This window comes from Copadichromis virginalis, linkage group LG12, assembly GCF_057382275.1.
Source record: "Copadichromis virginalis isolate Kocher_CV1m ecotype Utaka linkage group LG12, C_Virginalis_male_GT1.1, whole genome shotgun sequence".
NCBI lineage: Eukaryota > Metazoa > Chordata > Actinopteri > Cichliformes > Cichlidae > Copadichromis > Copadichromis virginalis.
This window is the reverse complement of record NC_140629.1, coordinates 24,149,746-24,162,199: the sequence shown is the minus strand read 5'-3', so window position 1 is coordinate 24,162,199 and position 12,454 is coordinate 24,149,746. Positions and strand designations below refer to the sequence as shown.

At 41.8% G+C, this 12,454-nt stretch overlaps 1 protein-coding gene across 4 annotated transcripts in view; it reads left to right on the top strand.

The window, feature by feature from the left end:
- pdlim5a (PDZ and LIM domain 5a) overlaps positions 1–12,454 on the top strand; it is a 65,389-nt gene that overhangs the window by 28,094 nt on the left and 24,841 nt on the right. For all 4 annotated transcript variants that reach the window (XM_085475569.1, XM_085475568.1, XM_085475567.1 and 1 more), the window contains exon 4: positions 11,960–11,999. In XM_085475569.1, the coding sequence (XP_085331695.1) occupies positions 11,960–11,999 (40 nt within the window). The remainder of the gene's footprint in view (positions 1–11,959; positions 12,000–12,454) is intronic.

Below are 12,454 nucleotides of genomic sequence, written 5' to 3'. Positions count from 1 at the left end.
TGTGTGGATGGTGGGGTGGGTGCAGTTTTCTCTGTGGTGGGGTTGGGTGGACTGTCCAGGGCTCTGTGGAGCCGGAGGGCGCTACTGCACTGGGCCCCGGTCTGATGGGCCTGGGCCCCCCTTCCCTGGCGGGTCGCGGAGGGTGGGAGTGCCCCCCCGTCCCCTTCTGGCTGCCTCTGCCTCAATTTTATCCCACAACTTAGACATTCACATTATTCACACTCTCATTACACATACATATAGGATCTTGGGGGTGGGCACAATCACGGAGTCCAAATTACCATCAGGGTGTACACCTCACACCTGACGTCGTTGCCCACCTCTCAATTTTAAATACACTTAGTCATTGAGGGCTAGCAGGAGGGACTATGCGCTTACCTGCTGCTCCTTGGCAGGTAGCTCCATGCCCTCCTGGGTTTTAATTGCACCTTAGAACACATATGCATTAACACTACAATGAGCGGGTGGAGGGAGGTTTGGAGTCTTCTCCCACCCCCATTCTCTGCGGCCTGCTGGAGCGGGAGGGCTAGTAGGAGGAGTTGGCCGTCCGACTGCGGTCTGGGGTGTGGGGCCTCCCTGCTGCTGCGGAGTCGGGGTGGTCTGCCTCTCCCCACCGCAGGGAAAAGGGTAACACCACCTGGGTCTGGGTGCAATTCCCCCCTCCAGGGGCAAGGGTACCTAGACCCGGTTTGTAGAGTACGCTTGGGGAGTGTGATTGTGTGTACAGCGTCTCTTTATGTCTGTCTCCACGTTGGTTGAGTGTGGAGTAAGTGCATATGAGAGCATGAGGGTGGGAATGGATGTTTGTATCTGTGTGTGCCTGTATGTCTGTGTCTATATGTCAGGTTGGGTATCAGACGCCACCTCTCTGGGGACACCTCAGGCCCTCCAAGGTTTGGAGGCCTATCTCCACCCACCACCACTTCCCCTGCCGGTGGCGGACTCCCTCAGGTGTCGGTGTGTTGGTGGTTCTTTGTGTCTGGGGGTGGGCGTCCGGGTACACACCGGCTCACTCCTTGGCGGCCGCTTGTCGGGGCCTGGGGCCTGGGGCTCGCTCGGGCCCCTTTGGAGGTGGGGTGCCCCCGGCCTCTCGGCCTGGGGCTCGGTCACTCAGGCACAGCTGGGGGCCGGCGGAGCTCACGGGCGCGTCACTGCAACTCCCCCTGACTTCTGCTCCGCGGCTGCTGGGCGAGCTCTCATCTGGGACTCTCCTCAGCTCTTACTGGAACAGTGGCGCGGCTGCCCCTCTGTTGGTCTTCCATGGTCTCTTGTGTTCTGGGGGCCTCTGGATGTCTGGAGTTTTGATCTCCTCCATACCCGCTTCACACCCTGGAGGACGGGGCTGTGGCCCCCCCACACTCCCTAGCAGATCATTACATGGAGAAACCCTTGGAATGCAAGCATGCTGATCCACACAGGTATGCACACATGGGTATTCACAGACGCGGACTAAAGCTTTCTTGGCTGCTACCTCAAAGCACACTGTGCGCTGTCTATCTTGCGTGCTGCACAATATCGTTTATTATTTAGTAAATATTGATATCTATGACTAGCTAGTTTATTGTGATGGTGCTTTGTTTTCTCTATTATTATGTTGCTCTTTGTTGTTTGCTGTCTCCTCTGTTTGTTTTTTTTTGTTTGTTTGTTTTTTTTTCTCCATACAGGTGACCCAGGAGTTCTTTTTTTTTTTTCTCTCTCTTCCCCCCCCTTCTCACCGTCTCTTCTCCCCTTTGGTTTTCCTTCTTTCTCTCCCCCTCTTTCTCTCATTCATTCCCCCTGTCCTATTTATTTAAAAAAAAAAAAAAAAAAAAAAAAAATAGACAAAATACTTTACAACACCACAACTTTATTAGTGCAAAAAAAAAAACCATCAATGTATTTTCACTTAAAAAAAAAAAATCAAAAATCAAAGGATTGATTTTAAGTGTGCCGTATTTTCCAAACAACACGGTAATAACGACGGCCCGCTAGCATGCTCTACCAAAAATAGTGCTTTGTTGTGTATCTGACAGATGAAAGCTAAACCAGTTCCACACCACTGAAGTTGCAGCATTTATACAAACCAATTCTGGTTCATCCGTTTCATTTAACGATCCACTTTCACTCTTCTCATTCTGCGTCGCCGCCATGTGCGTATGTAAACAAAGGCTCTGCGCATGCGCGTTTTACCCATATTCTATCGCGATATTTCATTTTCCTATCGTTGCCCAACATTACACCGGTATCATCATGAACGGTATGATATAGCCCAGCCCTACCTGTTAGTATTACAGTATTACATTACCATAATTCCAGCATTTAGAAAAGTATTTCTACCATCATAAATACAGGTGCTCATCTTTCTATTAAAGTGATACTATGATGACATTTATAGTTAGAAGAAGATGGAAAAGGGGGGTGCTGAAAAGATGGTGACTGCGAGTTGTGCGAACAATTTTACAGGACTATTTCGGGACTCAGATGATAACTGATCCAGCTACTAGAGGCGAAGCTGTGTGCAGTATTTGCCTCAAGAAAGTTCAGCTGACCGATGTGTCACCAGGTGTTGTCATTGCCTGATTTTAGAAATAACAGTCAACAGCAGATAAGGAGGTGGTCCGCTTGCCTCCACCCCAGAGAGAAGGGTTACATCTCCTGGGTCTAGGTGCGTCTTGCCCCTCTGATGGCGGGGGTACCTGGACCTGGGATATAGAGTATGTTTGGGGAGTGTGACTGTCTGTGCAGTGTCTATTTGTGTCTGTCTACATGTTGGGTGAGTGCCGAGTATTTGGTTGTGCATATGGGGTGGGAATGCACGTCTGTGTCCGCGTGTGCCTGTTCGTCTGTGTCTATATGTCAGGTTGGGTCTTAGACTCAACCTCTCTGGGTACATCTCAGGCCCTCTAAAGTACGGAGGCCTATCTCCCCTCACCACACTCTCTGCCAGTGGCTGATCCCCTCAGACGTTGGTGTGTTGGTGGTCCTTGTCGTCTGGGGCTGGGCGATCATGTATGTACCGGCTCACTCCTGGTGGCCAATTAGCGGGGCCGGGTGCTTGTGGCCCGGCTGGGCTCCTTCCGGGGGGTGGGATGCCCTCAGGCCTCTGGCCTCTGGGCCTGAAGCTCGGTCCTCTCTGGCACCGCTGGCTGCCGGCAGAGCCCGCGGGCACGCCACTGCAACCCCCTCTGGCCTCTGCTCTGTAGCTGCGAGGTGACCTCTCCTTTGGGGCTCTACTCAGCTCTTCCCAGGAGGGTGGCACGGTTCCCCCCCTTTGGTGGTCTTCCTCGTGTCCTTGAACTCTGGGGCCTCTGGATATCTGGGGCCTGGATCTCCTCCATACCTGCTTCATACCCTGGTGGACGGGGCTATGGCTCCCCACACTCCCTAGCAGATCGTTACATGGAGAAACCTTTGGAATACAAGCATGCTGATCCACACAGGTATGCACACAGGTGTACACACGGGTATTCACAGACGCGGACTACAGCTTTCTTGGCTGCTGCCTCAAAGCACATTGTGCGCTGTCTATCTTGCGTGCTGCACAATATCGTTTCTACTGTTATCTACTGCTAGCTAGTTTATTGTGATGGTGCTGTTTTTTTTATTATGTTGCTCTTTGTTGTTTGCTTTCTCTTCTGTTTTTTTTTCTCCATACAGGTGACCCAGGTGTTTTGTTTGTTTTTCTTTTTTTTTCTTTCTTCCCCCCCTTCTCACCGTCTCTTCTCCCCTTTGGTTTTCTCTCTCTCCCTCTCTTTCTTTCATTCTTTCTCCCTGTCCTATCCTCCAGTCATGTCTGTCCCGTTTGTAGCAACTGAAAATAAAATAAATTCATAATTATAATAAAGGTCAATCAAATGGACCAATATGGCAAGGCCATGATGATCCACTTGGTAAAATAAATCCGCTTGGCATCTTTCTTGGCCTTAAGACAACAATTCTGATGGCTAAAGATCCAAACGGGACACACAAAAAAAAAAAATATATATATAATGGATTGGATTTATATAGCGCTCTTCAAGGCACCCAAAGCGCTTTACAATACCACTATTCATTCACTCTCACATTCATACACTGGTGGAGGCAGCTACAGTTGTAGCCACAGCTGCCCTGGGGCAGACTGACAGAAGTGAGGCTGCCATATCGCGCTATCGGCCCCTCTGGCCAACACCAGTAGGCAAGTAGGGTAAAGTGTCTAGCCCAAGGACACAACGACCAGGACAGAGAGCCCGGGGATCGAACCGGCGACCTTCCGGTTACAGATGCGATTCCCAAACCCCTGAGCCACGGTCGCCCCGTGTAAATAAATAACAGTCAACTTATTCTCTGGGAAGGGAGGGTGCTTATTATTGTATATACATACATGCTACAGTTATGGATGTTCCTCCAACTAATGCTCTAGTGAATTAAACAGAAATTTAAATATAGATTAATGACCTTGCTTAAAAGTAAGCAGACATTTCAAGTGTAGATAAAGTAAGCATCAGTAGTCTTCTCTCCTTGCAGGTTAGCATCCACATGACTATATATTAAAAAAACAGCACAACCTTCCCCCATCTTTTGCATAGCTATCAGACTCCAGCAGCGCAAGAGTATTTAAGGCCTTAATACGGTCTTGCAAAAAAAGGCTTAATATTTCAAAATTCTATAATCTAACTTTATTTATTTTTTAATTGTTCATTTATTAATTTATTTATAACATTCAAACAATTGGATACTACTGCCATCTGCCATCTGTGTGTTACCTTGTTGATGGGTCCTGATGACAGACATGAATAGATCCTGGTGACCCTTAATCTCTGCTGCCGAACAGTTGTCTGTGTAACACAAAGACAGAAGGTCAAAGTTGGCTGGTGTAATGCTCTTGCAACCACAGATAGCTGTAATGAGAAGTTTTAGTTCAGTTTAATTTTATTTTATTTACAAAGCGCCAACAATTACATGACCCCCTACACTGAAAAAAAGGCCATGTTGGATTTACTTAATTCAATAGTGGACATTGGTTGCACACAAATGTTTTGCTTTGGCAGAAACTTAAACAAACGAGTTAAATCAACACAACTTATTCATATTCAACAAACCTGTGCATTTTGTGTTCAGAAAACGCGATTGAAACATGTTTAGATGAAGTAAGTTGAGCTCTTGGAATATTTCAATCCTTTACAATTTTATCATTTTATGTCAACACTATTCAATAACTTTTACCCCAGTACTACTTCGTCACTTAAATACTACATGTTGTCTTCATATTACATAATGTTTAACAAAGTCTAGAGTCTGGTTACCATAAAAATTTAATGGATCTACAGCAACTACCATCCTCCTATCTTTAGCCTGGTTGCAGGGTTATAACCCTGGAGTGATAGGTTACAAGGCAGGGTACACCCTGGATAGCTCACCAGTCTGTCACATAGAGACAAACATCCATTTGCATCAGACTCTGGATTTGAACCCAGAACCTTCTTACAGCACTAACCACCACGCCACCAATCCTGGCTTATCAAAAGTAGGAAAGTTATGATTTCAAGGCTTGATGCAGAATCTTCTTTATGTTTTTGTCCTTGACAGGTTAAACCACAATAAATAGTGCTAGCATGCACAGGGTGTGGGTGAAGTTGTCTGCCTCCAGTGATTTTCCTGTGGTTTAAAATCTCGTGTGATCTTGTGATCAGTCTTAAAGACACTAACCACTCTTACTAGATTGTATCAGGTCATCTCAACAAGAACAAATTAAGTTGTTAAATTTCGTACAGATCCTACATGATTTAATTACGTTCAAGATAGCAACATTACATTTTTGTGTTCAAATTACACGGTCGACTTTTTTTTAAATGTAACAACCACCCAATTTACTTTTTTTCAGTATATCAAAAAAAGTAGAGGCGGCTGCTCGACTTGACTGAGATGGATGCCTTCCTCAAACCACGATCCAAAGTTTTACTTCTCGGTCAGTCTCCTGTGAAAGAAGGCTGTAAAAGTTTAAATTAGATTTAAAAAGACAACTCAGGATTCTAGCTCTGCTATTTACTGCCTTGCTAGTCTAGAAACAATGCAAGCATTCAGATCAACTCTGTGCCGTTAAACAACCACTCAGCAGTTGCATTAAAGTTTCATGTAAAAACAAACCATCTGCCCTCTGCCTCTAAAAGATATATATTACAAGACTTTAGTGTTTCATAAAATTGGAAAACATCTAAAAAAAAATTAAATACTGTAAACGACTGCATCTGTTTTATTACCCTAAATTATTTCATCTGTGCTTCAGCAGTAGTTTATAATAGAGCATGAGATTTTAAATGGTTTTTCATTGATTTACTGTTTAATGTACTTAATATACTGACTCTATAAACTATGTGTATTGGCAGTAGACTCTAGGTTTTGTGACTCATGTTTTGGATTTTTATTCACAGTTTTTATCACACAATTTTTTCCCACTTACTGTGGAGAAATACACATTATGGTTATAGAGGTACTGCCTTTAGTACTGTTGACCAGCAGACTCTAACACTACCTCCTTTCTCCTGCGCTGATGGGGTTTAACTTAATGGGTCTGTTTCCTCTCATGATTTGCTTTAAGACTCCTTAGGGTACCAGTCAACTGCTGTGTTTTTGTTAGAAAGTGAATTACTATAAAAAAATATTTGTTGCCATGTCACCAGAGTAAATACAGTTGTGATATGTTCAGGCTTGTGTTGCCTCTTTATTACTTTCCCACTATTAACCCCAAGTTTCTAGAAGTAAACTACAGACAGAAAGATTACTGAGGAAGATCTGCAAGATCTATAAAATGCAATGTGTATTTACCTAAATGTAGCGATTTTAAAATCAACTGTATACTAAGAAGTATTAAACTGAATGTAATCTAGCTGCATTAGCAGTAGGTTGTGTCAGCGTTACATGCAAGCTTTTGTGGCCCATCAGATAAGCAGGCCTAGATTATTGTTGTATCTTAAGAGCTTGCATCCATGAAAACCATGGTCAGTTTGTACCCCGGGTATTTGTGTTGGCATGTGCATTTATGGAAGAGGACAGAACTAAAACAATGTAGAAAAGATTTTTAAAAAACACCTCCCATTTATCGTGAGCTGCATAATGTTGATCTTTCTTGATACGAGAATAACTGACGAACACCTAAAATGCAGCTGTGAGAATACTACTTGTATGTCTTTATTTGTTTCAGACTAAGTTTATTTGACTGACTGAAGATACTGCTGTGGCTTTTTTGGTCTGGTCACTTTCAAAGCTCCTTTTAGGGCCTCATGTGATGTCATATGTATTTGAAAGGCCTGCTGAGGCCAGTGTAGAGATAATGGTGGGATGGAGAGGATAAGAAATGTGGAGGAAAACACACTCATACCAAGATAAATGGACATGAGTAGAGTTCTGTCACATGCACATGCGCGCGCACACACACACACACACACACACACACACACACGCACAGCCTTGTAATGCTACATTAGGAGATGTTTCTCATATGGCCTTGCCTAACGTGAGGGCCGATAATGACAGTCAGAGTCAGCTTCCAGATCTATTTAAGGACCATTTCTAGTAAATAGTATTGGTATGGAAATAGTAGCAAATGCAGATGTTGTTGGATTTGATCACATCATAACAACACTGACCAAGTCCTCTCTAATCACTGCACACAGAAATTGATTATCAAACACCCAAATGGTGAACCACATGTGGCAATAATCCTGCCAATCGCTCTATTTTTAGTGGTTCCCCGGCATTTTCTCCTGCACACGTGTGTCTGTCTGCTCCAGTTTAAGGTAGAACTGGGAAAAGATTGAAACCAAACCATCCTCTTCATCTCCCTTTTTTCCTAATAAGGTACAGAACAAGAAATAAATACACAAAGGCTAAGAGTATGTGTCCCACCTTCGGGAATGACGACTGCATACATTTTAGATGTCTTTGTTTATTCTCTAAGTCATTATCTCTTTTGTTTAAAAAGGGTGACCTCACTCTAGGGGTCCAGAGGAAAAAGAATCTACATGAAAGGCAGGAAGGCAAGTTAGAAAGAAAGGCAAGATGATTAGAACAGAGACAGATACAAATGGTGAGAGCTGAAATAATAAAGAAGAAGAAAAAACTGGGAAGCGCTAAGAGGAAATGTTTTTTTGTTGTTGCTTTGTAAAGTACTGCCTAAAAAAGGCACAGTTATGTTTGTATGTAAATTAAGGAGCTTCTAAAACCCTTAAATCTTCACAGTAAAAAAGGATGTGTCCTCTCAGACTAGCTGAATAAGTTCCTATATAGTGTGAAAAATTTATCAAAGTTTTTCCTAGTATCATTTTGACACTTGATAAAATGTGTATTCTTTCCTCACTCTACTATTTTAGCTGTGTTATGGACTAGGAGTCAATTAATCAATTTCAATAATTCAATAGAATGTTGTCATATTTTTATCTTTGGATCTACTTGGTTCAAAGTGTTTTGATTCCAGTTGTGTAATCCCAAATATTTCTATCCTGCAAAAGAGTTGCCCAAAAAAGACAAATTGTATGCAAATCAGTGTTCATGGTTGTTAAAAACATGTGAGCAAAAAAAAGAAAGAAAGAAAGAAATGCTAGGGTGTACTAAATCTAAAAATAAACTTGGACAGACGCACTTTGTGCCTCCATGTGTGTGTTTGCATTCATGAACGCTTATTTGAAGGAGCATGTCCCATGGAGTGTATAAACTGGCCCTTGTGGTCTGTGTTATTGCATTTTCCCAGCAACATTTCCAGGACCAACCTGTCCTGTCACCCCACCCTCTCTGCGTGTGCATGTGACGTTTTTGTGAACAACTGGATCTTTGTTGTTTCGCCACCTCTAGCGATTGTGTCATCCATATGGCAAAACACTTACTTAAAGAATTTTAAAATTCTTACACGTGAATGTGGGTATTTGTGCATCTCTGTGTATATTGTGCTTGTGTAGTATAATCTACACGTATTTTGCCTGCTAACGGCTCCTAACTCGCACACACAGACACACATACGGGCAACAATCTCCTACTGATTCAGTAGTGTTAGTTCCTTGCCGGTGAAGTTGATGGCATGTCAGGGCACAGCCCTGGAAACATCACTCAATGATGTCATTTGAGCAAGAATAGACCAAAGAGATTAGAAACAAATGCACAACTGAGAACATGGAACAGCCGCGATTGTATGATGTGGGTGATTTGAGAGGAGACGAAAAAGAGATACCTGCTCTTCATGATGAGGTCAATTAATCTATCAAGTCTGCTATAAAACAAATTAAAAGATACACATTGGAGCTATGTAATTAGTGAAATAACACACAAGATTAAATTTAATATTAACATGATGCTGCACCAACACCCACCCAAACCACAGAATCTAATTTTTACATTATCCTCCGCAAACAGTGAAAAATCTAATGATGAAAATGTAGACAATTTGATACAAGCTCAACTACTGATTACCAGCATACAAAGAAAAACACAGTTTATATTATATTCTTTTTATCCTTAGCAATCACACTGTTATGTAATAAAATGTCCATGAACATTAAACAGAGCAAAGCAGAGACAGGCATGTAGAGCCTGACAGTTAACACGAAACATGGACAGATAAAAAATGCATCAGGCAGGGAGCAGAAACCGATTTTATAGCAGCTGCTGTGAACTTAACCCCTAAATGGATCGCTACATTAAGACAAAGAACACACGGATGCACACACAGTGTTTCCAATTTGGTGTCCAGGACAGATGAACTGCTATGTTTGTCGCTGTCACACTATCAGTGTCTATAGCAGCAGTTCAATTTAGGAGCCTCACTTTTCACTTATGAAGAAACATTAAGGTTTTACATCTTCTCTTATAACCCATCATATCGCTGTTATGTTGTGGCAATTTATCAAAATTAAAGAAAAATAAAACTGTTATTTGTTTATTTAGTGACTGCTGATTGTGTGTGTAACTTTTACCAAGTGCAAGGACATTTTTACACACACTTTCTCCAGTTCTGAGTTGTTATTAACAGCTACTTAAGTTTCAGGAAGATTAACCTTGATGCTCTCATGAGTTCTGCCAAGGTTGAGCCAAGTCAGAGGACACATCTTATTAAAACTGTAGGTTTCTTGTTTGAAACCTAAAATTCAATTTGACTGTGAGGACAGATCTGAACCTCTGTGAGTTAAATTAGACTGCTGTTTATATTCACTTTCTAACAGCCATCTTTTCCTCCTAACATGTGACTGTAACCATTTCCATGCTAGTGTTTTCCAGTTATAGGTGCGGTGTAATCAAGGCAGTGGCTCACAGAGATGACGGTATCAGATTTGAAATACCTTTCTGACTAACCCAGTGTTCCCCTTACTACCCCGATGTGCCACACATATTTCCATGGTATTGGTTGTGCTCATGAGATCATGGCTGTCCCCAGATTAGCCGTGGGGATATGCTGGACTGTTTATGGTTTAGTGTGTCCATGGAAACGAACCCAAACCGTCAGGAGATGAGAGGATACAGGTGACTTACTGACACACAAAAAGGAAAGATGAGCTGAATTGTTGCAAACAGGAATGTAATTGACACTACAATCAACCTATTGTGATAGATAAGTGCAATAACCACAATCAGGATGTCTATGCACAAAGAATTTTATCAGTAAAGGTTCCTGGGGTCAAAATACAGCCTGGAGTGCCGAAAAGCCTGTTACAGATACTTTGCTTAGGCCAGTTATTTTCTCTTATTTCCTTTTCCTAAAAGTAAAAATGTGTTGTTTGAGTGTGGGATCTGCATAAATTCCTGTGTTCAAAATCTACGAAAGTTACAGCCACGATAAAATCTGTTGTGTAACTGTTCAACACAACATTTGCCCATAAACTGTCCCTGCTGCAAATATGATTTGTGATTATCTCAGTTCTGGCAAAACAAAACTAGTGTGGAACAAGAGAAAAAGAGAAAAAGCCAAGTCCGTATCTGTGTCTGGAGACTGATGAGATTCTAGCTACTACAAGGGTGCCGGTTCAGATTTACAGAGATGAAGGACATGAACCTCCCTGAGGAAGTTTCATGAAGGATTGCTCTGAAAGGAATGCAAAGCAGCTGATATTTACATGTCTGCAGTTACTGTGCAGTTTGCTTAACCTTTAATTTATGTTAACTTACATATGACCCCCCTTTTTTACATCCTCAATCAAGCCGTGTAGCACTGCACAACCGTTTGTCATTTGTTCCATGTGTACCTGTTTGTTGGTAGTGTCACAAAAGTTGATCTCGAGTGTTTACTGTTGCTGATTTGATTCACTTATTTGCATTAATTAGGTGCTGTTGCATTGATGTCATTTTAAACCACACAAGTCAGCAAAGAATATTGTCAACAGATGAAAAAGGATCTCAGTAAAATTAGTATTGCTATGAAGTGCTAAGCCAGAATTACTTCTGGGCAAAGTTAAGAGTGTAGGGAGTTCCAGACATGCTCCTCAGATGACCTTTAGGGGAGATCAGAGCTTAAAGTGACATCAAGAGTATCAAACACCAACTGTATCAGATTAATAGAGGTCTTTATGAACTAAAAACAGCTGCCTTTAGTTTAGACAGATTGAAAGAAGCCACAATTTTCAGCTCCAGTAACTAGAATTTATTTGTTTCATGCATAGACACACACCAGGCCTCTTTTGGTGCTCTCATAAATGATGACAGAAACGTTTCTCAGTCTTGGTTTCTATGCTGAAAGCTCAAGGGTTTAGTTGTAATTCACTGTAACCGCTTGTTTTTTTGGGGGTTTTTTTAAATAAACCTCAGCAAAACCTAAAAAATGACAGTATGGTATTAGCACTTTTAATATTTCTATAAACATTAGCAAACAGTGTGGAAGAGCTGGTGTAATTTTAGCCGCATGGTGCTGGCTTAAAGTCACAATGTTTGAAAGGAAATAATAAAATAAAAAAATAAATAAAAAAAAGAGTGGTGTGCCATCATAACTCATAAAGTTTTCCTTTCCCTTTTTCTTTCTTCCTTTCAGGGCCCCCAGTGTTTCTAAACCTCCTCCTGTTGCACCAAAGGTACTGTAAAAATATGAAACTCAGCTCAAAGTGCAAATACTAATCACTCATTAATTAAAGCAAGGCATCCCAGGTGAATAATTGGATTTAGAGTAGCTGCATATTTGTGTTTGTCTGTGTAGTCATGTGCAAAGTGAAACATGTGGCCAAAACTCCTTTTTCCAGAAAAGAGTAAAATAAACAAATGAATTCATTAAAGTAAAAGTAAGTAAAAGTAAAGTAATTAAAAAGCTGTCACCTGGGGTTCCTTGTTCTCTAGTGACTTCTTTTTAGCGGTTAGAAGTTGTTTTGTTGCATGACCACCACTTTTGTCTTGATTCATTTGCTATGTTTTATGGTTACCATGAATTACAGTCAGGTATACTGGTGTTTCCCTAGTTTTTTTAAAATAAAGAAATTATGATTGAAGTTTATTTTAAACTGTGTTAACTGAACTACTTATACTAGACAAACAT